Genomic DNA, 26948 nt, shown 5'->3' on the forward strand with positions numbered 1-26948 from the left:
AGTATCACATTTCAGATTACTTCAGTGCTGTAAAAGTACATGGTATACAAACTAAACCCCAGTGAGCAGTACTGGGGAGCATTCAGATTGGTTTGGATCTGTCTTCTCTGAATCTTAAGTGTTTGGATAATAAATAAGGACAGAAGCATCCTGGCTGCCTCACAAAAATAACTGCTGTCATTTCAGATACATCAGCAAAGCCTATAGGATGGCTCCCTGTGGAATACCTAGTCCGTAGCAATGCCTGCATGCATCTAGTTCAGTGTATGGTAACTCATAAATGCAGAAAGACAGATGCTATATCACACATGGGAAAGGTCTGACTGACATCTTAGATTATTATATCATCAAATGAAGAATCCTCCTTGCATATAAAAAATACAGCTTTAAAAATACCCATGTGAGCACCGTATGTGCTATAATGAAACTTTTCAGACCAGTGTTAATTATTACAATCAGTCTTCAATACCAATATATATTTTGGGAGGGAAGAACTTAGATGTCCAATGCAACAAACTGAACCAGAATTTTACAATGAAAAAAAGTACTTTATTCACCTAGTTCTCAACTGCCATCATTTCCTGGAATTAGTAGTACTTCAAATAGAAACATTTCCTTTTGAATTCCCTCTGTACAATTTCTTAAAATTGAAAACCTTAGTTTTTACTAATCTCTATGAATTACTCCCTTTATAGAAAAGGGCATTTGTGTATGTGTTGTGGTTTAACCCCAGCCAGCAACTAAGCACCACGCAGCCGCTCGCTCACTTCCCCCCCACCCAGTGGGATGGGGGAGAGAATCGGAAGGAAAAAGGTAGAACTCGTGGGTTAAGAACAGTTTAATAGAACAGAGAAGAAGAAACTAATAATGGTAATGATAACACTAATAAAATGACAGTAATAATAATAAAAGGATTGGAATATACAAAACAAGTGATGTACAATGCAATTGCTCACCACTCGCCAACTGACATCCAGTTAGTTCCCGTGCAGCAATCCACCCCCCAGGCCAACTCCCCCAATTTATATACCTGGCATGACGTCACATGGTATGGAATACCCCGTTGGCCACTTTGGGTCAGCTGTCCTGGCTGTGTCCCCTCCCAACTTCTTGTGCCCCTCCAGCCTTCTTGCTGGCTGGGCATGAGAAGCTGAAAAATTGACTTGAGACTTGACTTGAGACTAAACATTACTTAGCAACAACTGAAAACATCAGTGTGTTATCAACATTGTTCTCATACTGAACTCAAAACATAGCACTATACCAGCTACTAGACAGAAAATTAACTCTATCCCAGCTGAAACCAGGACGATATCCACCCCTTATTCTATACCATTGACGTCATGCTGAGGTCCCATACTTTCCAATACATCCTAATCTGTCAGCATCACCTTTTCCGTCCTTTGAGATACAGATATATACATATGTATACACACACAGATATCATTCCCTTAGTGTATGGGCCATGTTTATAAAATGTTCGTTGAGTTCATTTAGACCCTGACTTTGGGCTCCATCTGTCATACCAGTCTTTTTGGGCAGAAGGGATGGTGCAAAGTCCTCTCAGTCGGCAGAGCAAGATCAGGCTTCAATGCGATGTGGCACGCGGGTGACGTTGGGCGCATCAGGAGGATGGTGTGTAATGTTGGATTGTTGCATGCTGAAGGCAGTTCTGGTTCCATCACTACTGCACTTTGCTCAGTTTTATCACAGTTCATTCTTGCTTGATCTAAGTGATTCTTACTGTAATACCATGGATATAGCATATAACAATTATTTAATGATAACATACAGTGGCAGGGTTATATAGCAACTAACATCATGTAGTTTTCTTCTGTCTCTTCTCACCTAAAATCAAAATCCCTTGAGGCACATGTCGGACTTCCCCATCCATTCCCATCACCCACCAAGTGCACCCAGGCCCTTGAGCAAAAGCAATCCCACGAATGGGTTTACCTCTGCCTGAGGCAGGAGTAACCCAGACTGTCTTCCCTAACATATTTGTTATGTGCACCACAGGGACTTTATCCCCTTCTACAGTATGTAAAAGTTCTGACTGGGCAGGGCCACCGCAATCGGCAGATCCTCTGGTGTTGACTAACCAGGTGGCTTTTGCTAAATGTGTATCCCAATGTTTGAAGGTTCCACCCCCCATTGCTCTCAATGTAGTCTTTAACAGTCCATTGTATCGCTCAATTTTCCCGGAGGCTGGTGCATGATAGGGGATGTGATACACCCACTCAATGCCATGCTCTTTGGCCCAGGTGTCTATGAGGTTGTTTCAGAAATGAGTCCCGTTGTCTGACTCAATTCTTTCTGGGGGGCCATGTTGCCACAAGACCTGCTTTTCAAGGCCCAGGATAGTGTTCCGGGCGGTGGCATGGGGCACAGAATATGTTTCCAGCCATCCGGTGGTTGCTTCCACCATTGTAAGCACATGGCGCTTGCATTGGCGGGTTTGTGGGAGTGTGATATAGTCAATCTGCCAGGCTTCCCCATATTTATATTTCAGCCATCGTCCTCCATACCACAGGGGCTTTAACCGCTTGGCTTGCTTAATTGCAGCACATGTTTCACGTTCATGGATAACCTGCGCGACAGTGTCCATGGTCAAGTCCACCCCTCGATCATGGGCCCATCTATATGTTGCATCTCTTCCCTGATGGCCTGAGGTATCATGGGCCCACCAAGCCATAACTAGCTCACCCTTATGTTGCCAGTCCAGGTCCACCTGAGACACTCCAATCTTGGCAGCCTGATCCACCTGCTGGTTGTTTTGATGTTCTTCAGTGGCCCAACTCTTGGGTATGTGAGCATCTACATGACGTACTTTTACAACCAGATTCTCTAGCCGGGACGCAATATCTTGCCACAGTGTGCAGCCCAAATGGGTTTTCCTCTGCGCTGCCAGTTGCTCTGCTTCCATTGCTGTAACCACCCCCACAGGGCATTTGCCACCATCCATGAGTCAGTACAGAGATAGAGCACTGGCCACTTTTCTCTTTCAGCAATGTCTAATGCTAGCTGGATGGCTTTCACCTCTGCAAACTGACTCAATTCACCTTCTCCTTCAGCAGTTTCTGCGACTTGTCGTGTAGGACTCCATACAGCAGCCTTCCACCTCCGATGTTTTCCCAGAATGCGACAGGACCCGTCAGTGAACAGAGCATATTGCCTCTCATTTTCTGGCAGTTTATTGTACAGTGGGGCCTCTTCAGCCCGTGTCACCTCCTCCTCTGGTGACATTCCAAAATCTTTGCCTTCTAGCCAGTCCGTGATCACTTCTAAAATTCCTGGGTGACTGGGGTTTCCTATGCGAGCTCGTTGTGTGATCAGTGTGACCCACTTACTCCACATGGCATCAGTTGCATGATGTGTAGAGGAGACCCTCCCTTTGAACATCCAGCCCAGCACTGGCAGTCGGGGTGCTAGGAGGAGCTGTGTTTCAGTACCAACCACTTCTGAGGCAGCTCGAACTCCTTCATATGCTGCCAATATCTCTTTTTCAGTTGGAGTATAGCGAGCCTCGGATCCTCTGTATCCCCGACTCCAAAACCCCAGGGGTCAGCCTCGGGTCTCCCCAGGTGCTTTCTGCCAGAGGCTCCAGGTAGGGCCATTCTCCCCAGCTGCAGTATAGAGCACATTTTTAACATCTTGTCCTGCCCGGACTGGTCCAAGAGCTACTGCATGAACAATCTCCCGTTTAATTTGTTCAAAGGCTTGTTGCTCAGGGCCCCCTTTAAAATTGTTCTTCTTCTGGGTCACTTGATAGAGAGGGCTTACAATCATAATGTAATTTGGTATATGCGTTCTCCAAAAACCCACGACACCTAAGAAGGCCTTGTTTCCTTTTTATTAGTCGGTGGAGACATAGCTGCTATTTTGTTGATCACATCCATTGGGATCTGACAACGTCCATCTTGCCATTTCACTCCTAAGAACTGGATCTCCTGTGCAGGTCCCTTGACCTTACTTTCTTTTATGGCAAAACCGGCTTTCAGAAGGATTTGGATTATTTTCTTCCCTTTCTCAAAGACTTCTGCCATGTTGCCCATATGATGATGTCATCAATGTATTGCAGATGTTCCGGACCTTCACCCTTCTCCAGTGCAGTTTGGATTAGTCCATGGCAAATGGTGGGGCTGTGCTTCCACCCCTGGGGCAATCGATTCCAAGTGTACTGGACACCCCTCCAAGTGAAAGCAAACTGTGGACGGCACTCTGCTGCCAGAGGGATTGAAAAAAACGCATTAGCAATGTCAATTGTGGCATACCACTTGGCTGCCTTTGACTCTAGTTCGTATTGAAGTTCAAGCATATCTGGCACAGCAGCACTCAGCGGTGGCGTAACTTCATTCAGGCCATGATAGTCAACTGTTAGTCTCCACTCCCCATTAGACTTTTGCACTGGCCATATGGGACTATTAAAGGGTGAGTGAGTTTTGCTGATCACCCCTTGGCTCTCCAATTGGCAAATCAGCTTATGGATGGGAATCAGGGAGTCTCGGTTGGTGCGATATTGCCACCAGTGCACCGTTGTGGTAGCAATTGCACTTGTTGTTCTTCAACCCTCAGCGACCCCACAGTCTTGAGAGAGACCAGGCAGGGTAGACAGCTGTTCAGTGCCCTCCATCTCCAAAGCAGCTATACCAAAAGCCCATCGATACCCCTTTGGGTCCTTAAAATACCCTCTCCTGAGATAGTCTATGCCAAGGCTGCACGGAGCCTCTGGACCAGTCACAATGGGGTGTTTCTGCCATTCATTCCCAGTTAGGCTTACTTCAGCTTCCAATACAGTTAACTCTTGGGATCCCCCTGTCACACCAGAAATACAAATGGGTTCTGCCCCTTTATAACTTGATGGCATTAGAGTACACTGTGCGCCGGTGTCTACTAAAGCCTTATACTCCTGTGGGTCTAACATGCCAGGCCATCAAATCCACACAGTCCAATAGACCCGGTTATCCCTTTCCTCCACCTGGCTGGAGGCAGGGCCCCTCTAATTCTGGTCAGAGTATCCGGTATTCACTTCTCGTAAAATTGGCTCAGAAGTCCCTTCAGGAGGATCAGAAATAAGATCAGCCCTTCTACTCTGTTTGGAAACTGGAGCAGCATTTTTCCTGGTAGAATCCCCTTTGGTGGTGGTTCTTCCTCGCAACTCACATACCTGTGCATTTAGGACCAAGGTAGGTTTTCCAACCCATTTCCTCATGTCCTCTTTGTGGTCATGCAGGTAAAACCACAGGGCACCTCGTGGTGTGTACCTTCTGTCTCTCGAGCAGAGGAATGCTCACTCCTAATAGCTGAGACATTGGTCCTTACAGGTGGGGAGTAGGACATATCCTCTTTGAATTGCTGGACATCCTGGGACAGCTTCTCCACAGCTGAAATGCAGGCTTGTAGGGAGGAGGAGAGATTTTCTTCGTATTGCCAGAGTTGTCGAGCCACTTCATCCACTGTCGGTGCCTCTTCGTCTTTCCAGGTCATTATCGCCAGTGTGTTGGCATAGGATGATGGTGTGCTCCGTACAAACTTCTGCCACATGGGTCGTGTGCATTGGACTTTGTCTGGATCCTTGGGTAATTGTGGGTTGTCCGGGTCATAATAAATTGTCTCTAGCACGGCTAATTCCCTCAGATATTGGATACCTTTTTCCATGGTGGTCCACTTGCCTGGTTGACATATAACATCTTCCTCAAAGGGGTACCTTTCCTTCACGCTTGACAGGAATCACCTCCAGAGGCTGATGGCTTGTGCCCCTTTCCCAATTGCCTTGTCAATGCCACCTTATCTGGCAAGTGATCCCAGCTGCTTGGCTTCCCTACCTTCTAATTCCAGGCTGCTAGCCCCATTGTCCCAGCATCAGAGCAGCCAGGTGATAATGTGCTCACCTGGACGACGGCTGAAATATTTTTGCATATCCTGCAGCTCACTGAAGGATAAGGATCGGGTGATTGATTACCTCTGGTTCTGCCTCTTCCTCCTGTTCCCGTGATGACCCTGGCTCATCTTCATCGTTCGCTAAGTGAACTGATTTTTTTGTCTATTTCTTCTTGTGTATGGGGGCAACTGATACTGGTGCGGGTTGGTTCTCTGGTTCAGCTGCAGTGCCTGTTGCGGGGGTTGGAGGGGCCGCAGTGCCTGTCGCCTTGTTGTTAGATCCAGACATCTTCTCTTCCCCTTGAGGGTACTGAGTGGTGTTGAACAGGGATTGACAGGCATGGGCCAGGCCCCAGCACGTTGCAGTAATTTTTGTCTGCCTGGAATTGTCCGGGTGACAGCATACTTTTTCCAAATATTCTTCTAGTTTTTCAGGATTCTGCAGCTGTTCAGAGGTTAATTTCCAAACCATTGGAGGTGCCCACCATCCTAGGTACTTGCCCATACTACCCCACACACCCAGCCACTCATAATTATCCAGCCTCAGGGCAGATCTCTGGGTGATCTTATTAAACAGTTGTTTAACCCTAAACAAGACCTGAACTACATTCAGGAATATGCCAGTTCCTAGCAATAGGACCAGGCTGATTTCAGCATCCCAAGGATGTTAAAATTTTTCAAGTGTCTCGAACGCCATTGTAATTAGACTGGAGGAGAAGGGAAAGGGGAGGAACGGTGTCTCTCCCATAGATTGGCTCTCCAAGGAGCAAAGGTAAAGGGTGTAGTTGTTAATATTTTCCTGCACATGGCTCCCTAAGTATAGAGGTGACGGCAATGCTGAGTGCAAATACTGGATTAGTCCCATGACTGATAATTTTATCGTACCAAAAGCTAGTGTTACATAATACATCAAAGCAAAATCTTAATCCACCTCCCACAGATGATAAGCAGCAGCACAGGGACTACATACAGCAAGTGAGGTGACACATAACAGAACTCTAAAAAGGAGCACCACAACTCTAAGAGCCCATAAATCAACATTGTGACCAGCGACTATTAAACTAAAATAATGAATGCTTGTAACAAGTTCGTTTTAACACGCTCTGATCTGTCATTATCTCAATCCTTCGAGCCCCACGTTGGGCACCAAAATGGAGTGTCGTGTTTTAGCTCCAGCCAGCAACTAAGCACCACACAGCTGCTCACTCACTTCCCCCCACCCAGTGGGATGGGGGAGAGAATCGGGAAAAAACAAGTAAAACTTGTGTGTTGAGATAAGAACAGTTTAAAGGAACAGAAAAGAAGAAACTAGTAATGATAATGATAACACTAATAAAATGACAATAATAATAATAATAAAAGGATTGGAATATACAAAACGATTGATGCACAATGCAATTGCTCACCACTCGCTGACCGATGCCCAGTTAGTTCCCGAGCAGTGATCCCCCCCCCAGGCCAACTCCCCCAGTTTATATACTAGGCATGATGTCACATGGTATGGAATACCCCTTTGGTGAGTTTGGGTCAGCTGTCCTGGCTGTGTCCCCTCCCAACTTCTTGTGTCCCTCCAGCCTTCTTGCTGGCTGGGCATGAGAAGCTGAAAAATCCTTGACTTAGTCTAAACACTACTTAGCAATGACTGAAAACATCAGTGTGTTATCAACATTCTTCTCATACTGAATCCAAGACATAACACTATACCAGCTACTAGAAAGAAAATTAACTCTATCCCAGCTGAAACCAGGACAGGCAGGCAGTCCTAAAAGTTTCTAGAAAATCAAAACAGAGTGCCTCAACACATCTATGTTCCTGAATGATGAGTAAAAAATCGGGAGGTCAGTCTTTTTAGTATTGGTAATACAGAAGGCTCCAAAGACTGATGTCTTAAATGACACATAAAGAAGTGACAATTTTGCTGCTTTGAGTGTGCAGAAGCTCAGTTATGGCATTCTCTTTGACTACATCTCTGTCCCATGGTTAGAAAGGCTCCTATGTGTCTCACTACCTGTTCCTCAGATTTCATAAGACTTGTGCCACGTTTGAGAAGAAGGAACAAATTTGACCAAAGGTTAATATTTAAAGAAAGAAGTTTCACACACACCCCCCCCCCGAGTGACTGAGAGGAAATTAATCAAAGGCAGGATAAGAAAATGGAGTTTTTAAAAAGTGTATACTATTAAGAAAGGTTGTTGTTTTCCATATTTTCTTCACGTGCTTCATTTATGTCAGGCCGGTCAGGTATACCTTGTTTATTGTTTAGGAATAACAGTAATAATTTAACTAAAGATAGTTTTATACATATAATGAAAGTCTTTACAAATAGAGTTTCTGTGAGTTAACATCTAGTTTTAATTTGATGGTTATGTTGATGATCTATAGCTCCAAGGGTGTATTTCAGTAGCGCAGGATTTCTAGGGCGTAAGGATTCTTTTGCCATATTTCTTTTTCTGGAGTCATATCATCCTTGCTGAAAATTAGTTTGTTGCCTGGAAAGCTGTGTTGGCCAGGTGCCACCCAGAGGTTTCTTACTGTATTTTCTGCTGATTTTTAGTCTCCATTCTGAAGTTCCAAGACAAAGCAGAGCTCTAATAGAAAGGCTCCAAGTCACTGTGTGAGTGGATACAGAGAGGGAGTACGCATGCAGCATGGCCCTGGGAATTGCAAAACCCATGTTCTGCTTGAATTATCATTGGCTGTTGTGTGCCTATACTGTACTGTTACAGCAACATCACCTATTCTCTGTTTGTCCCTGTTTACGAATCCAAGTGTCAGTGCCACAATGTGTATTCCTTATCCAGGTACAATACCTAAATAAGGACTGAGTGCTCTGTATTTATCTTGCAAGAATATTGTTAAATTTTCTTTAAAAGCTTCAGAAAGTAAGTAAAATGCTTTCAGAAGTCTGTGGGAGAAACATAAGTTATGTAATTGTGCAGTATTCTGAGATGTGAATAAACTAAACAGAACTTAACTGATCCTAATTCTCCACTTAAACTTCTCTGTACTATGTTCTTTTAGGTCCGAGCATGATTTCTGTAAAAAATCACGTTAAGTTTTAAGAGATGTCTGATGCTGTAGAAAAGTAATGGGTTGTTTTTCTGCTCTTTTGGGCAGTTTTGGTATGAATCATGATGGGATTGGAAATTCCTGTGGGACCAAGGGTCATGAAGCAGCAAAGCTAATGGCAGCTCATATTACAGCAAACACCAACCCTTTCTCTTGGTCAGCCTGCAGTCGGGATTACATCACCAGTTTTTTAGAGTAAGTAATCTCTCAAGAAAAATAATGATTTGTTACAAAAACTTGACACCTTTCAGGATAAATAGTAGAGATACAGTGACCTGTTCTGATGGTTTAAATTTTTAGAACGGACAGAGGGAAGTATAGCAAGTCACTTAAGATTTTTATTGTGTAGAGCACTTTTTCTATGTAATGGCAAAAGCTTCTTCTGCTCCATTCCCCACCTTACAGTTCTCCTTTTTAATGTATTCAAAACATTTTGAAGTGCTGATCATATCTTGTTATTTTATTACTCTGAGGGTGAGAAATAGAGAAGGGTGGAATTTGTCTATGAATGATGGGAATTATTTTTTTTTTAAATAAGTGCATAATGCGAGGGAATCTAATGAAGGGAACAAGGCTGTAGCCCTGTTGCTTGTACATTTCATTCTCCAGATTTTTTTCATGCAGTCTTGTGTTGTTTTTTATCTATCAATGTTCTTTGGTACCATTGGTGAGAATATAAAGATTATAGGAGAGGATGGTGTAGATCTTTATATTAATACCTTAAAATTGTGCTAACCTATACTTCTGTGGTGATTTTTATCCAGAAGTAGATTGCTACCTGAAATTTTACTTCTGTATGAAAAAATTAAAATAGTCAAAATATGTTAGTTTCAAAAATGTGCTCGTATCAATGTATACATTGGTATGTATGATGCGTAATGAAGCCTTTGTATGCGTTTTAAATTGTGGAAGAGAAACACAGAACTGTGAGTTCACTGAGAACAGATTAATAAGAGGATTTTTAAAAATGTGTGTAAGACGGGCTTTATGGGAGCAAATGGCAGTTGGTTCGTAGGTTCAGTGTCATCAGTGCAATCATTCCTTTAAGAAGTAAAGGTTGTTCAATAATTCAGATACTGTGTTTTAGGAGATGGACTTAAACCAGTCAAGTGGTCTAACCATGAGACTACTAAGAACCAAAAGAGCTTCTCCTCTTTCAGGGATCTAACCTCAGAATAAGGTGCTGTATTCTGAATCTTACCTGAAGGGACCCATCCAGACCGATAAACTTTCTTTAGGTTGGTTCAAATGCAGCTTCCCACACAATGTACAGGATCACTGAATTGGTCTGAAGAGGTGTCTGGGCTCCCTATAGAGTCAGTGGGCAGAGACAGATGTTTAATGTTGGTGTTAGGTGCTGTTCAGAGGAAAAAACTTCTCTTCAATTACTGTATGAGGTTAAGGCATTTAGTATCGCCCCACTGAAGTGTGCACCTACCAAATTTTATGTACTGGAGTGTTTAAGATGAGTGTCTAAACTAAAAAACAGTGCATAAGTCATCCTTACCTATATGTGTGATACAGATTTCTCACAATATAAATTGATTTTCTCAGGAGATGTATGTATGTATTCATTTAACACTACCATTATAAAAATATATACAGGCTAGTTTTGTTTTATCATTACCAATCATTTCTGTTAATTCAACACTGTTCCCGTTAGTAGTCTTTCTAGTATGTCGTGCAGCCTAGTTTTAACTATGACAGAGAGTACCGTTTTCGCATCTCTTCTGAGAGATAATTTCACAGCTTAGTAGTTCTGACTGTAAGCTTACAGTTCAGGTATTTTCTTGTGGCATTTGGGGGTTTGTTTCTTACTGTTACAGTTCTGCTATTCTCTGTCTCATCTTACTTCTATTTGTTGCTCTCCTCTGAACTCCATTTTGATCCCATAATTGTCCTGGCAATATGTTGTCTATTGATGAAGACATAATTCAACAGATAGCTAAGAAGTAGTTTCTTATTTATGGTTTTAGAGAAAGAAATGTGGTAAAATTCTGTGGCTTGTGTAATGCTGCAAATGTAATAAGAGCTGAACATCCGTTCATAATGTTCCCGCAGTTTTAAATTTCAGCCTGAATAGACTTTCTTGTTTCTTTACTTGATGCGTATACAGTGATCTTTCAAATTTTTACTGCCAGTTAAAAAACATGTTTAGCTTGTGCCTCCTCTACTTTATGTTTAAATGTTTTAAAAAATATTTTATTATTTACTGTTAGCATCTCCATTATTCTTCTCCATTCCCTAGGTTTGATTCACTGTTTAAGTTTTGTTTTTAAGTCTGTGAGGTGCCAGTGAAATTGTAGTTACACTAGCATAAAGCCAGAATAGTACTCTGGTGAATCTGTTCCCATAGTTCTAATCTCTTCAGGTTTTTTGAGAAACGTCTTTATCATTGCCAGTGTTTGCAACTCTACTTGAATTACTAAGGTCTGTGAATTTCATTAAAAAATCATTACTGAAGATACTAGGTGACTAGATGAACTAAAAAAAACCCTAGAAATAGCATCTCCAGTAATAAATTATCTTTTATAATATTTTAGCTGTATTTTTGTAACCTGGAATGTAGATCATATTTTTTTCAAAGCCACCTTGGATAAACATTATTTTACGCATTGCAATTATGAATAGATTGTCCAACTGTATAAGATACTGTGTTAAATAACATACATGATCTGTTAATTATAAATCTATGCTTCTTATTATTTGTGGTTCTACTATCCTATAAATGAATTGATACTTTTTTTCTTAAAATAGTTGTCTTATTATTTCATAAATTAGAATAGCCTGTAAAACTATAGGTTTTTTTCTCATTTCTAGTTTTCTCCCCAGCTTTTCATGTCATCTCCTCAATGGCAGCAGGAAGCTGTTAAGATAGAGTTACACAGGTATCTGCAGGACAGCTGTCAGAAGCCTAGATCACTTCTTTTTTACCCATTCACACCTTTCCTTAAGGCAGAACAGGTTTAAGAGCAGAGGCTTTTCTGTTGCAGATAATGATCAGTGAGCAAGAAGCAAAGAAAAAATAGCGAGTTTCATGTAGTAGCAGTTCCCTGACTGCTCCTATAAATAGCAGAACAGTCTGCATCCAGACAGGAAAAATGATCCTATTTCTTTTCTAATACTTCTTCACAACTTAGCAACAGAGGAGGAAAATGCTGATTTAGAGCTTTAGAGGCAAAGCCTCAAGATGCTCTTGCATCTGTGTCTGCAGATGTTTATTCCAGACAGATTAGACTCTGCCCCCTTTCTTTCCATTTTTCCTCAAGAATGGGAAAACAGCTGGGACAGGACCCAGTAGACTACAAACAAGGAAGACAAGTGTTTTTTTCTGTGCTAAATGAGTATGGTTAGTTTAGGATTCATTTAGCTATGTCTGACAAGAAAGATAGAACATGATGGAATGAAATGCAGATACCCAAGCAGAAACCTGAGGCTGTGAGTCTGTATGACATACCACAACAACTTTTAGGTTAATTGGCTTGGATCTGGGTACAAGTTTGGGCAGGTCTCTCATGGCACCAGGATAATGCAGCTGGAATGAATTTTGCTATAAGCTCATTATGTGTTCACAGTATTATATGGTAAGGTAGGTTAATGTGGATTTACTCGTTTACCAGCTTGGGTTACCACTTGCTAGAGCAGTTTTGCACTGTGTGCCATTTTGTAGCGTAGATACCACACTGTCCTTTATCATCAGGCAGAAGCATTTTGAAACAGAAGTCATCCTGGTGACACTCAAAGTAGAGCCTCACCTTCATCCTTCTCTTCCTCAAGACTTTCTTAAAACTACACCCAGAAACAAATTTTCCAGAGTGAAGCTACTGAGGAATAGCCACTAAGTATCACTTAAAAGGTATCAATTCAGTCAGGCACTAGTTGGGAAAGCAATTTATTTTGCAGGATGGCCAGATAGAGGGTGAATATGGCTTTAAGGATGGGAATAAAGACAAAGCAAAGCTATGTATTACTAATAGATCATTTAAAATTCCCAAGAAGGATGACCAGCCAGCATAGGCTTTGAAATGGCCAAGGAAACCCATTTTTTTCCTGGGAAAAACATTCCTTCTAGCTCATAATAGCTGTTGTCTGTCAAGCTTTATGTTAGAGTGAAAGATTGACTGAATTATGGTGAAAATCCTGTCATTAGAGCAGAGGAGGCATATTTTTGTATTTACTATGAGGTTTTTGATTTACATTTCTGCAATTATATGTCATGTAGAGTAGGTACAGACTTTAATTTACAAGTTCAATGAATTTAAATTTAGATCTGATTCTGTAATTTAATCCGTGCAGGGCTACAAATGCCTATGGAGAGAGTCATCAAAAGTAATGAGGGTTTTTAAGTTCTGTGCCCTTGGCTGTCAGTTTACAGGATCACAGTTTACAGACCAAACTCTGCACTATTGAAATCTATGAAAATGTTCCCATCATATGCAATATGAACTCAAGCTGATGTCAAATGCTGAACTTCCCACTGGTTGTTTAAGCAACGTTCCTATCTGAAGTTTGATCCAGACAATGCAGAAAAATCAGATTGTATTTGAGTTATTTTCATATCGGTATTATTAACATGTACTCCTCATACACTCAAAATACAACACTGAAATATTTAGATTCAAAAGAACATATGATAGTTTCCCAGCTGCTGCTATTAGAAAATATATATGCTTACAATAATTAAGCCTGGAATAAGGGGGCAAGTACATTATTTTTTATGCCAGAATCACACAGTTGATATTTTAAAGGTAGATTTCAACTGAGTTGGGGGGTGGTGGTGTTATGTGCAGGTGAATCACACTAAATTCATTGGGATTAGTAACTGAATAGAAATTTTTTTTTTCTGTATTTACCTTAGGCTTATTGCCTTAGTTGCTGTTTGCCTGCTTCTGAAATGGTTGGCAGTTGTTTGTTTCCTTGTTTTTCCAAAGGCTTTATTACAGTATTTCAAAGGATTGAATAAAATAGGGTTAAAATGAGAACATAAAATGTGTAGTTAAAGGAGGCTTTTTGCTCTTTTTTTGTCTGCAGATGAAAAGTTTAGGAATTTGGAGATCTCCAAAAACCAGTGTAGAACATTCACTTGGGAAATTACGTTCCTTTGGCAAGGTGCATGGAAAAGATTTGGAAAAAAAACCCATAAGTGCTGGCAAAATTTGTAGGAATGTTGGAAAAAAATTTAAAGTGTTGGCATAAGAATTCTTTAAAAATCCTCACTTATTCACATGTGAAATGAAAGTAAAAAAAGCATCTGTCCTCTTTTATGCACACTGACTAAATAAAACTGAATAATTATATTTAGCAAAGTACAAAGTTTTCTAAACAGAAGAACTCTGTCTGCTTTTGGCATTCTTTGTTATTTATTCCACTACACTAAAATACTGTGGTTGAATATGGGCATATTTTGAAAAAAAAAAAAACAAAACAAAAAAAACCAAAAACAAACCCACCAAACAAAACAGTGAAAAGAAGAAAATATTAAAGTTTTCGAAGATGATGATCTTATTTCTAACCTGAAAATTTTAAGACTAAATATTATTAATGCAATAGAAAAGCTCCTTGGATCCATACAAATTTTTTCACTCACCCTAGTATAGGTAAATTTGAAGATCCTGCAGAATTTTTAGCATTGTAACTATTTTGTTCACTCAAATGGAAGAAAATCATGCATGTTAAGGTCCTAATCCTATAAACGTTTAGTCATATTGAAATTTAAATGTGTTTTACATAAACCAATTGCGCTGCTCATATCTATTAAGATTGTACTTAGCTGTTTGAAGGATCAGAAGGGTCATTAAGAATTGTAAGCTGAATTTCTTTTATTTGCTTAATTTGTTTATTTTTCATTCTGTGACCAAATGTAGCTATTCTTCAGTGAAAACAAATAGGAATCTTAAAACAAAAATGAAAATCAGTCTTGTGTGGCTCAGAAATTATCGCACTTTAAAAAAGGATAGTATATGAAATCTATTTCACAATCTAAAATAAGTATTTTTGTTAATATCACAGAATCATAGAATACCAGGTTGGAAGGGACCTCAAGGATCATCTGGTTCAACCTTTCTTGGCAAAAGCACGGTCTAGACAAGATGGTCCAGCACCCTGTCCACCTGAATCTTAAAAGTGTCCAATGTTGGGGAAAATAATGATGAAAAATTATTTTAGTCTCTTAATTCCCTCTAATTATTTTTTCTTTTTACTATGGGTGTACCATCTTACTGTTTGTTTATTGCAATCATATTTGTTTCACACCCAGTGCTGTTAAAATTAAGAACTAGATACATGATATCATTACTGTGATTTACAGCCAGTAGAATTCCTAATTGATTTGGTCCTTTATGTTGAACAGTTCGGGCCGTGGTACTTGCCTTGATAATGAGCCTCCCAAGCGTGACTTTCTTTATCCAGCTGTGGCCCCAGGTCAGGTGTATGATGCTGATGAACAGTGTCGCTTCCAGTATGGAGCAACATCCCGCCAATGTAAATATGGGGTAAGAAGTCTTAATCCTTATGCTGAGTGTTCTGCTTAGTCATTTGTGTATATTCCTTTATAACATAAATCTTTAGTTAGATGCAGTAGTGGGTTACAGATTTCCCATAGCATACTGTCCAGTGCCATCATACATAAGCAAAGGGTACATTTTAGTCCTTATGCTGCATCTTTTGCCTGAGTCATTTGTGTGTACTGTACACCAAAATGTGTGGGTAGCAATGAGCTGGGGAAAACATACTTTAATTTTAGGGAAAAAAAGGAGCCCAGAACACTTGATCCTGCTCCTTGTAAAGTGCACTACAGAATTTTCCCTGATTTCAGTTAAATGAGATCAGGTTCATGTTGTATTAATCTTGAAACATGAAATCTATTGTGTTGGCTTTAACTTTTCAATTTAAAGCTATATTTTGAAATTAATTTTGTACTTGTATTGATTTGTCAGGTCTGTTTGTTTTTTTTTTAATTTGTTTTGCTGACATTGAGTTTATTGTTTCTCACATTGTTCAGATCTCTTTTTAGAAAGATGAATAATTGGTTATGGGAACAGAGGAACATGAAGCTAGGTAGCTGAATAGAATGCTGAATAGCGAAGCAGTAGCAAAGCTTTCGCTGCAAGTACCAGTGCGCAATAATTAAGGTAAATAAATTTACAGTAGCAATAAAAACCTGCACATTTAGGCCATTATGCAATAAATTTATAAATATTTGCTTAAAATCTTGCAGCCCAAAGTACGTAGTAAAAGGATGCATTCTGCTGTGCTTGTTATCAAATAATCAGCTGAGACTAAATTAAATAAACCTGAAAAACATACCTAGTGGTTTAAAAGTAAATAGTTTTAATAATAGTTTAATTTTTAGATTATTCAAATAAAACAGTGTAATCAGTGGATTTATACTCCATTTACTTCTTTAAAGGCTAGCTACAAAGAAAGTCCATTTTTAATATCCCTGGGGGTGATAAATACAATATTATTCGTGGGATGCCTCTTTGGCAGATCGCATTGTGCAAAGGATTTAAAAGCTGTATGTAGCTGGCTGACTAGCTCACTGGATCTTCTACTCCTGATCCCTCATCAAACCTCTTTTGGCCTTTATTGTTCCTCTTTAAGTTCTCACTTCCCACCACTGTTCTTTAAGGGCCCTGTTTCCTGTCACTACATCTAAGTCATACCTTTTTTTTTTTTTTCTTTTTTCTTACAAATTCTCACCACACGCCCTCTTTTATTTTCAGACTAAGGAAATCTGCAGGTATTTAATCCATGATTTATAGCACAGCCTTTGGAGGTATACTGCATTTTAAATTAAACTGGAAAGTTAATAATGTGCAAAACCTGGCTTTTCCACATATATTTGGGGTTTGTGGGTTTTTTTTTCCTCTTCAAACACTCTTAAACTATGTAATCATTGTTATGATGATCACGCTGCACAGTACACCTTCTGTTCTTAAGCCAGTTTCTAAACCACAAACAATTGGATGTAATGAAGATGTGTAGGTAATCTTGGCTTTCTGCCTTCTGCTTGCTTTTTTTTTTTTTTGTTTTGAAGTTTTTGTTGGGATTCCCTTACAGTTACAGAAAAGAGGTTGATGCTTAATTGAGGCAATAGTTAAAGGAAGTTATGTCTTCATGTGACATTACCAGTCCTCTGAAGTGGTACAGTGTATTGTGTTCCGTCAGTGTGCCATCAATGTGAGCATAACTTGTAAGTGTTTCTGAAAAAAAACCCTTATTTTTCATAATAGGATTCAGACTGCATTTATTAATATAACAGGTTATTGTAAAAGCCTGGTAATATCCACTCTAAGAAATTATATGCATTTAAAATAGCATTTACATTTAAAAATACTATCTGCCATGGCCATAATGCTCTGAAAATGCAATCATGATGATTATGATTGTACAGATTTCAAGTGATAATTTTGAAAGGAAAAAAATAATCTTTGCAAGCTGATAGTGCAGATGATGGAAAATATTCACGAAAGAAAGACCTATTCATATATAAAAGGGTTTTTAGAACTGAGTAGCGGAACTAGATCTAAATACCAGGAAAAGCTATGTTGAATACTCTGCTCAACTCTTCCATTATCAAAAGCAAACAGTCAGTGCTCTGGATATTCCTATTTGATGTACTATTCACATCAATATGCCATTAGTAGTTCATTGATCTTACTCTAACAGACACAAGTGCAACTATGGATGGAAAAACATAGTAAAAATCCCCGATTAACAGTGGACCTAGTTTGTATACTAACTTCTTTCTAGCACTTCTTTCAGACCTTTTGTATTTGAAGTTTCTGGTAAAAAAGGGGTAGAGCAGGTTTTCCAACATGGGGTTTAGTGACCCAGAAGGAAATAAATTCTAAACCAAAAGGGAAATCTCAGAGAAAATTGCTTGACTTTTTCTCTTGCTCATGTTCTTCACTGATTTGTGATGGCGCAACATGACAAGAGAAACAGTTGAACTCTCAAATCGAAGGCCAAAAAATTACAAGCCTCCTTTGGGCTCTGACGTTGCTGTTGAGATAGTTGGTGTTTTTGAAGTAACTTGGAAAAATCTTCATGTTCTTTCAGCTTTGGAATTCTGTCACAGTGTCTTATTAACCTTTAGAAAAAAATACCTCTTTCAACCATCTATCTTTAATATTAATCTGTGTTCATTGCCTTTTCTTCCATAGTTCCTCATCCATTTGCTCTGTATATTTATTTTAAACTGTTTGTTGCTTTTGATCATAGATCATGTCCTAATCCTGCAGAGAATTTTGCACATTTAAGTACCTGAAGCCTTTCTCACTTATATACTTCTATTGGGTTTGCATGGCAAGGTTTTGGTAGCAGGGGGGTTACAGGGGTGGCTTCTGTGAGAAGCTGCTAGAAGCTTCACCTATGTCTGACAGAGCCAATGCCAGCCGGCTCCAAGATGGACCCGCTGCTGGCCAAGGCCAAACCAATCGGCGATAGTGGTAGCGCCTCTGGGATAACGTATTTAAGAAGGGGGGAAAAGTTGCTGCGGCACAGAAATTGCAGCCAGAGAGAGGAGTGAGAACATGTAAGAGAAACAACCCTGCAGGCACCAAGGTCAGTGAAGAAGGAGGGGCAGGAGGTGCTCCAGGCGCCAGAGCAGAGATTCCCCTGCAGCCCGTGGGGAAGACCATGGTGAGGCAGGCTGTCCCCCTGCAGCCCGTGGAGGTCCACGGTGGAGCAGATATCCACCTGCAGCCCGTGGAGGACCCCACGCCGGAGCAGGTGGGTGCCCGAAGGAGGCTGTGACCCTGTGGGAAGCCCGCACTGGAGCAGGCTCCTGGCAGGACCTGTGGACCCATGGAGAGAGGAGCCCCGTTGGAGCAGGTTTTCTGGCAGGACTGGTGACCCTGTGGGGGACCCACGCTGGAGCAGTGTGCTCCTGAAGGACTGCACACCATGGAAAGGACCCATGCTGGAGCAGTTTGTGAAGAACTGCAGCCCGTGGGAAGGACTCAGGCTGGAGAAGTTCGTGGAGGACTGTCTCCTGTGGGAGGGACCCCACACTGGAGCAGGGGAAGAGTGTGAGGAGTCCTGCCCCTGAGAAGGAAGGAGTGGCAGAGACAATGTGTGATGAACTGATTGTAACCTCCATCCCCGTCCCCCTGCACCGCTGTGGGGGGTAGGTAGAGAATCCAGGAGTGAAGCTGTGCCCGGGAAGAAGGGAGGGGTGGGGGGAAGGTGTTTTAAGATTTGGTTTTATTTCTCATTACCCTACTCTGGTTTGATTGGCAATAAATTGAGTTAATTTTCCCCAAGTTGAGTCTGTTTTGCCAGTGATGGTGATTGGTGATTGATCTCTCCCTGTCCTTATCTCAACCCACAAGTCCTTTGTTTATATTTTCTCTCCCCTGTCCAGCTGAGGAGGGGAGTGATAGAGTGGCTATGTGGTGCTTTAGTTGTTGGCTGGGGTTAAACCACGACAATACTTGAAGTTAAATACCTGGAGTGGAGTTTGAATGATTAAGGCATCAGAACTAAAGTACTTCAGGGAGTGCAAGGATCTGCCTTTCTCTGTGTGTGTTTACTGACAAGGAGCCAATTTGACCTTAAAAGGAGCTCTTTGGTAGTTGTACTGATACTATTGTAAGTACTAGACCTATTTAAACTGTTTAGTCACTTATGGACAGAACTGTTCCAGCAAAAGTATTGTGGCTATTGGTCACATTTCCCTATATCATTCAGCACATTGTCGGACAAGAATTCAGAGAGGCTTTAGCGCTTTGAGCTAAAAAGCTAAGACTACATGTTAGCAAGTAGACAGTGATCCTTCTCATGTTACATGTGCATTATTCTTTGTACTATACTTTCCACCATTTCTGATATGGGGGCAATTTTAGAGAATTTAAGTGAAGAAATAGATACTGTGAATAAAGAATTGAGAGGCAATGCCTCAAGCTACTTAAAATATTTCATTTTTAAGTTACACTTTCAGATTCAGGAAAATATTAGATTTATGACTTATAGTGAGCCAAATTGTAATGGTGGAAATTTTACCATATAATACTGATGCATAGCTTTTTCCTAAAGGCAATACATGCTTTCAGGTATCTTGCTGGATTCACTGCAGTGGGAGATTTTAAGGTTGTTAGGAGCAGTGCTAGCTCCTGCTCATTTATGTAGCTACTGGGTATGCTACATCTTCTAGGGTGATGCAGTGTGAATTCTCTTCTGCTGATTGTTAAGTGTGTCTCAGTTCTTCTCTGCTCTGTTTGTATGCCAGTTCCCCTGATAGTTAAGAACCTTTTTCAATCCTTTAGTTTAGGTGAGTGTAAGGAGAACTTTTTTCATTGACTCCTTACCTCCTTAACCTTTGAGCATCTGCCTAATAACAGTTGGCTGTTGTCTGTCTCTGGGTTAGTTCAGGAAAGAATTCCAGTCTTGACTTTGAATTTCTCTGTTTTATGAGTTTAAATAATACCTGGAATATGCCTGACTAACTTACAGATTTTGTGGTTCAAAATAATGCTTTTCTGTAGAGCTGGTCCCCACATTTTTAGGACAGAGGTTAAAACCTCAGACATTTTAATAGCAGTTAATACTTTATGCATACGGTTGATACTGCTGTGGTGCATTTTATCATCTTTGAAGCTGTTGGCTGCTAGCATGGATTTCAGAGATAGTGCCTAACAATTCTTTGGTATATTTTTTTGCATTAAAATGCAAGACCATCATTGGTGTCAGTAAATACTTTGAGTAGAGGGATAAGGGTACAAAGTTTCCTTTCCTTTGCATACATGGCTTCACTGAAATCAGCAGGGCCAATCTATTCGTATTTCACACTAGAGTTTTACACAACAGGTAATGTATTTTAGCTGATGACAGGTAGCTCTCTTCTTTGTCATGGTCTTATGTTTGCAATTAAGTTCTCCAGTTAGTTTGGCAACAAAAATAGCTTTAAACTCAAATAGCAGTTTTTATTCATATTTTGTTAGTGCGTTTTGGAAGACAGATAGAGTTCAAGCTATGAACTTACTGCTTGCAAACAAGGCAGGATGAAGATATATTCTTGGGCTAAGGAGTCCTCCTGCTGCCTTCAGTAGCTCCCTTGAACTATTTGTCTCTAGGAAGCTTTTAATGAATTATGAGGAGTGGCCATAAACTTAATTACCATTAATAGAAAGTTGCTGGGTGTCCTGGTTTCAGCTGGGATAGAGTTAATTTTCTTTCTAGTAGCTGGTATAGTGTTATGTTTTGGGTTCAGTATGAGAAGAATGTTGATAACACACTGTATTGGCTTTGTGTGGCAAGGTTTTGGTAGCGGGGGGGGTTACAGGGGTGGCTTCTGTAAGAAGCTGCTGGAAGCTTCCCCTGTGTTCGAGAGAGAGCCAATACCAGCCGGCTCTAAGACGGACCCGCCGCCGGCCAAGGTCAAGTCCATCAGCAATAGTGGTAGCGCCTCTGTGATAACATTTTTAAGAAGGAAAAAAAGTTGGGACAGATGGAAAATGGCAGCCGGAGAGAGGAGTGAGAACATGTAAGAGAAAACAACCCTGCAGACACCAAGTTCAATGAAGAAGGAGGGGGAGGAGGTGCTCCAGGCGCCGGAGCAGAGATTCCCCTGCAGCCTGTGGTGAAGACCATGGTGAGGCAGGCTGTCCCCCTGCAGTCCATGGAGGTCCACGGTGGAGCAGATATCCACCTGCAGCCCCATGGAGGACCCCACGCCAGAGCAGGTGGGTGCCTGAAGGAGGCTGTGACCCTGTGGAGAGCCTGCGCTGGAGCAGGGTCCTGGCAGGACCTGTGGAGACAGGACCCCATGGAGCAGGTTTTCTGGCAGGACTGGTGACCCCATGGGGGACCCACGCTGGAGCAGTGTGCTCCTGAAGGACTGCACACCATGGAAAGGACCCATGCTGGAGCAGTTTGTGAAGAACTGCAGCCCGTGGGAAGGACCCACATTGGAGAAGTTCGTGGAGGACTGTCTCCCGTGGGTGGGACCCCACGCTGGAGCAGGGGAAGAGTGTGAGGAGTCCTCCCCCTGAGGAGGATGAAGCGGCAGAAAATAACGTGTGATGAACTGACCGTAAACCCCATTCCCCGTCCCCCTGTGCCGCTGGGGGGGTTGGTAGAGAATCCAGGAGTGAAGTTGTGCCCGGGAAGAAGGGAGGGGTGGAGGGAAGGTGTTCTGAGATTTGGTTTTATTTCTCATTACCCTGCTCTGGTTGATTTGTAATAAAGTGAGTTAATTTTCCCCAAGTTGAGTCTGTTTTGCCCGTGACGGTAATTGGTGAGTGATCTCTCTCCTGTCCTTATCTCGACCCACAAGCTCTTTGTTATATTTTCTCTCCCCTGTCCAGCTGAGGAGGGGGAGTGATAGAACGGCTTTGGTGGGCACCTGGCAACCAGCCAGGGTCAACCCATCACACACACTGATGTTTTCAGTTAATGCTAAGTGATGTTTAGACCAAGTCAAGGATTTTTCAGCTTCTCATACCCAGCCAGCAAGAAGGCTGGAGGGGCACAAGAAGTTGGGAGGGGACACAGCCAGGACAGCTGACCCAAACTGGCCAACGGGGTATTCCATACCATGGGACATCACATCTAGTATATAAACTGGGGGGAGTTGGCGGGGGGGTGGGGTGGATTGCTGCTCAGGAACTAACTAGGCATTGGTCAGTGAGTGATGAGCAATTGCATTGTGCATCACTTGTTTTGTATATTCTAATTATTTTTTATTATTATTTTTATGTTATTGGTATTATTATTATTATTATTTTTATTTTCTTCCTTTCTGTCCTATTAAACTGTTCTTATCTCAACCCACGAGTTTTACCTTTGTCCTTCTGATTCTCTCCCCCATCCCACTGGGTGGGGGGGAAGCGAGCGAGCGGCTGTGTGGTGCTTAGTTGCTGGCTGGGGTTAACCATGACAACCACTTAATGAGCATTTGGTAGTGGAGCACTAAAATGGTAACTTTTGGGTGCTTATCTGAACTAAACTTTGAACCTTCTGAAGTTCACCCATAATTACACTCAGCCTTCTAGTTTTTAATTGTGTTGCCAGCAGTATTTCAGCAGTGGGGCTGAAAATACTTTAGGTTGATGCTTTTCAGGTCTGACTTGTAAGTTACAATTCAAGCTAAATATTTTTATGCTCTATTTTAGCAAATGCTCATCAAGGGGTGCAGCATATTACAGATTAAACATGCTGAAGTAACGTAAAATTCTAATTAACATTTTAAAATTTAATGAACAAAAAAATGAAACTCCCAAATTATCATAGTTTAATACGCATTGTGAATGTATTTCCCATCTTATTTTTTTTTTTTAATTATGGGCCAAACTGCTAACTTTTGTTGGAGACTTTCATTAGTGTTGAAAACATTAAGAACAGCACAGCAATTTGATCTTTGCTCTTATTACTGAGTTTTCATTGTGCTGTATTGTTACCATTTATGATGATTATGATATAGGATGCTTAGATGTTACATCATTTGAAATGCCTATATGTAACTCTGCATGACACAACAGAAGAAGGCTCCATCATTGATAACACTTAGGCAAAAGGAAGATAATTTGATTTGCTGTTTTTTTTCTCTAGATGGGTTCAGCTTTGTTTAATTTACTGCAAATACAAGCATCCGAATTCCAAACTGAAGTCATGGAGCCCTAAGATACACCGTTACAGGTTGTCATCTATCTTGTCTTGATCTTGTGAAAGGCCTCAGCTTCAGTTTATGTTTCCTGGATTTTTAAAACAATTTCCCTTGTTTGCTTTACAAATTAGTAGTTAGTAAATCCACACATTTGGAGACCAACTTTGAGGTCATTGATTAATTTTCAGATTATGCTTCTTTCTCTCAGTTTCAGTAAATTATTCACACAAATTTAAGGTTGGCAAAAATTATGTTAGCTTCATCCTGTGTCTGCTAATGAAGAAAAGGCTACCATACAGGGTCACCTTATGTTTGTGGGTGGGAGGGAGTGGGTGGATGTGCATGCGTGTGTGTGTGTTAGTGTGTGGAAAAAAAGCAGTATACTCTCTACTAGTGATTTTGGGCCTGGCCTTTCCAGGGCAGTTCCTCATATGTTTTTAAGGCTGGCTTATTAAAAACAGTTGCTTAGAGATGTTACAGATAGGATGGTGGTAGTAAAGGAAATAGCTCAAATCAGTAACTATGAAACTAAGGTAGTACCAGGTATAGGGTTGAGCTGGAGAAGAGAAAGCATTATGCACCTTAGTCAGAATTTCTCTGTTAACTTTCCAAAATAAGCTGAAAATAAAGAAGACATAGCCATAGTAGTACCTGGTATAATTCCATTTTCATTTAATGAAATAACAGCATAGATGGATTTTCCACTTTTTTTTAGATATCTTATTTGCTTTCAAATGACTATTAATGTTATTCTTCATTTCATGTACAGGGTGATGGAGAATGTACTTCAGATTCTATTCTTTCTTCTAAATGCAAAACAGCAGGGGAAAATAAACAAGTTTTTAAATAAGTTTGGCTATATTTAAAAGAAATTACAAAGATACATTCTTTCATTTCTTGTTTTTAATATAAATTACTTCTACAAGTTGATACATTGTGTTATTTTAGTTAATAAATCCTCTGTGTTTTGCATAGTTTTCCATAAGGAAAATATTCTGTTGATTTTGGGATATTGTATGTCTGTCTCAAACAGAACTCCTTTCTGATTTAAGCAGAGGTTTTTGCTCAAATATTAATAGTATGATACAGCCCGTAGTATTTTTACATTACTTTCATTTTGTCTTTAGGGATTTACTGAGGCAAACTCCTGCTGAAATTAAGGTCTGAATAAGGGACTACCAGACTATGTCAATAATAATATCTAGTTTTGATATAGTGCTTTTCATTCTATCTCCCAAAGCAATTTAGGAAGAAGGAAAATATTTTTCTCATTTTGTGGAGTAGGGAGGTGAACTGACATGCTTAGAATCATCCTGCAAAAATAGTTTTGGAGTGCTGTATCCATTAATTCACAGAGTTCAGCTGATTATTTGTTTGGAATTAAAACATCTGGGTGATGTTAGTTCAGTGAATTTGGAAGAGTATAGTGCCGTGAAGAATCCTGAGTATACAGAAAGAATGCATTTCCTATTGGAAGGAAATTGTAAAATACTTTTGTTTGTGGATACCTTAGCCTGGCAATGAAATACATGTTTTAATTATTACTTCCCCTTACATGCTAATATATAGATGGTATACTTGTATAGGCATATCAAAAGTGAAATTCTGCATGTAAACTCTGGAGCACAAACCAGAATTCTGGATTCAAATCACCCTGAAATATAGGTATTTTCAAATTCCAGACTGTTATCCAGGTCTGTTTTTTTACTTCTGTCTATATTGGAGTGGTTGAAATCTTTGTTTCTTAATGCAATTGAATTTTTGGCTTTTCAGAACGTTGAACCAAACTTCACAAAGTCAGCACAGTTATTAATTTAAACATTTGAACTTAATCAGATGCAAAATAAGCACAGAGTCAGAAGTAGAATCATCACAGTCTGACACTTCTCATAGAATCATAGAATAGTTTGGGTTGGAAGGGACCTTGAAAGGTCATCTAGTTCAAACCCCCCTGCAATGAGCAGGGACTTCTTCAACTCGATCAGGTTGCTCAGAGCCCCATCCAACCTGACCTTGAATGTTTCCAGGGATGGGGCATCTACAACCTCTTTGGGCAACCTGTTCCAGTGTTTTACCGCCCTCATTGTAAAAAATTTCTTCCTTATATCTAGTCTGAATCTACCCTCTTTCCATTTAAAACCATTACCCCTTGTCCTATCACTACAGGCCCTGCTATAAAGTTTTTCCCCATCTTTCTGATATGCCCCCTTTAAGTATTAAAAGGCCACAATAAGGTCTGCCCAGAGCCTTCTCTTCTCCAGGCTGAACCCCAACTCTCTCAGCCTGTTCTCATAGGGGAGGTGTTTCATCCTTCTGATCATTTTTCATGGCCCTCCTCTGGACCTGCTCCAACAGGTCCGTGTCTTTCTTGTACTGAGGATCCCAGAGCTGGACGCAGTACTCTAGGTGGGGTCTCACCAGAGTGGAGTAGAGGGGCAGAATCACTTCCCTCAACCTGCTGGCCACACTTCTTTTGATGCAGCCCAGGATACAGCTGGCCTTCTGGGCTGTGAGCACACATTGCCGGCTCATGTCCAGCTTTTCATCGACCAGTACCCCCTAGTCCTTGTCCGCAGGGCTGCTCTCAATCCCTTCATCCCCCAGCCTGCATTGATACCAGGGATTGCCCTGACCCAGGTGCAGGACCTTGCACTTGGCCTTGTTGAACCTCATGAGGTTCACATGGGCCCACTTCTGGAGCTTGTCCAGGTCCCTCTGAATGGCATCCCATCCCTCAGGTGTGTCAACTTCACCACTCAGCTTGGTGTCATCTGCAAACTTGCTAAGGGTGCACTTGATCCCACTGTCTATGTCATTGATGAAGATATTAAACAGTACTGGTCCCAATACGGACCCCTGAAGGACACCACTTGTCCCTGATCTCCATCCGGACATTGAGCCGTTGACCACTACTCTCTGGATGCGACCATCCAGCCAATTCCTCATCCACTGAACAGTCCACCCATCAAATCCATCTTTCTCCAATTTCAAGAGAAGGATGTTGTGGGGGACCATGTCAAATGCCTTGCAGAAGTCCAGATAGATGACATCCATAGCTCTTCCCTTGTCCACTGATGTAGTCACTCCATCACAGAAGGCCACTAGTTTGGTCAGGCAGGACTTGCCCTTGGTGAAGCCATGCTGGCTGTCTCAAATCACCTCCCTGTCCTCCATGTGCCTTAGCATAGCTTCTAGGAGGATCTGTTCCATGATCTTCCCAGGCACAGAGGTGAGGCTGACAGATTGGTAGGTCCCAGGGTCCTCCTTTTTACCCTTTTTAAAAATGGGTGCAATGTTTCCCTTTTTCCAGTCGCTGGGGTCTTCACCTGACTGCCATGACTTTTCAAATATCATGGAGAGTGTCTTGGCAACTACATCAGCCAATTCCCTC

At 41.1% G+C, this 26948-nt stretch overlaps 1 protein-coding gene across 13 annotated transcripts in view; it reads left to right on the forward strand.

Moving 5' to 3' along the window:
* Positions 1–26948, forward strand: part of LOC121232867 (A disintegrin and metalloproteinase with thrombospondin motifs 6-like) — a 185216-nt gene that overhangs the window by 84524 nt on the left and 73744 nt on the right. For 12 of the 13 annotated variants that reach the window (XM_041121341.1, XM_041121348.1, XM_041121343.1 and 9 more), the window contains 2 exons: positions 8998–9144; positions 15299–15440. In XM_041121341.1, coding sequence (XP_040977275.1) covers positions 8998–9144; positions 15299–15440 — 289 coding nt within the window. The remainder of the gene's footprint in view (positions 1–8997; positions 9145–15298; positions 15441–26948) is intronic. The other variant, XM_041121346.1, reaches the window with a different exon arrangement.

Source organism: Aquila chrysaetos (assembly GCF_900496995.4).
Source record: "Aquila chrysaetos chrysaetos chromosome W unlocalized genomic scaffold, bAquChr1.4 W_unloc_1, whole genome shotgun sequence".
Taxonomy (NCBI): Eukaryota; Metazoa; Chordata; class Aves; order Accipitriformes; family Accipitridae; genus Aquila; species Aquila chrysaetos.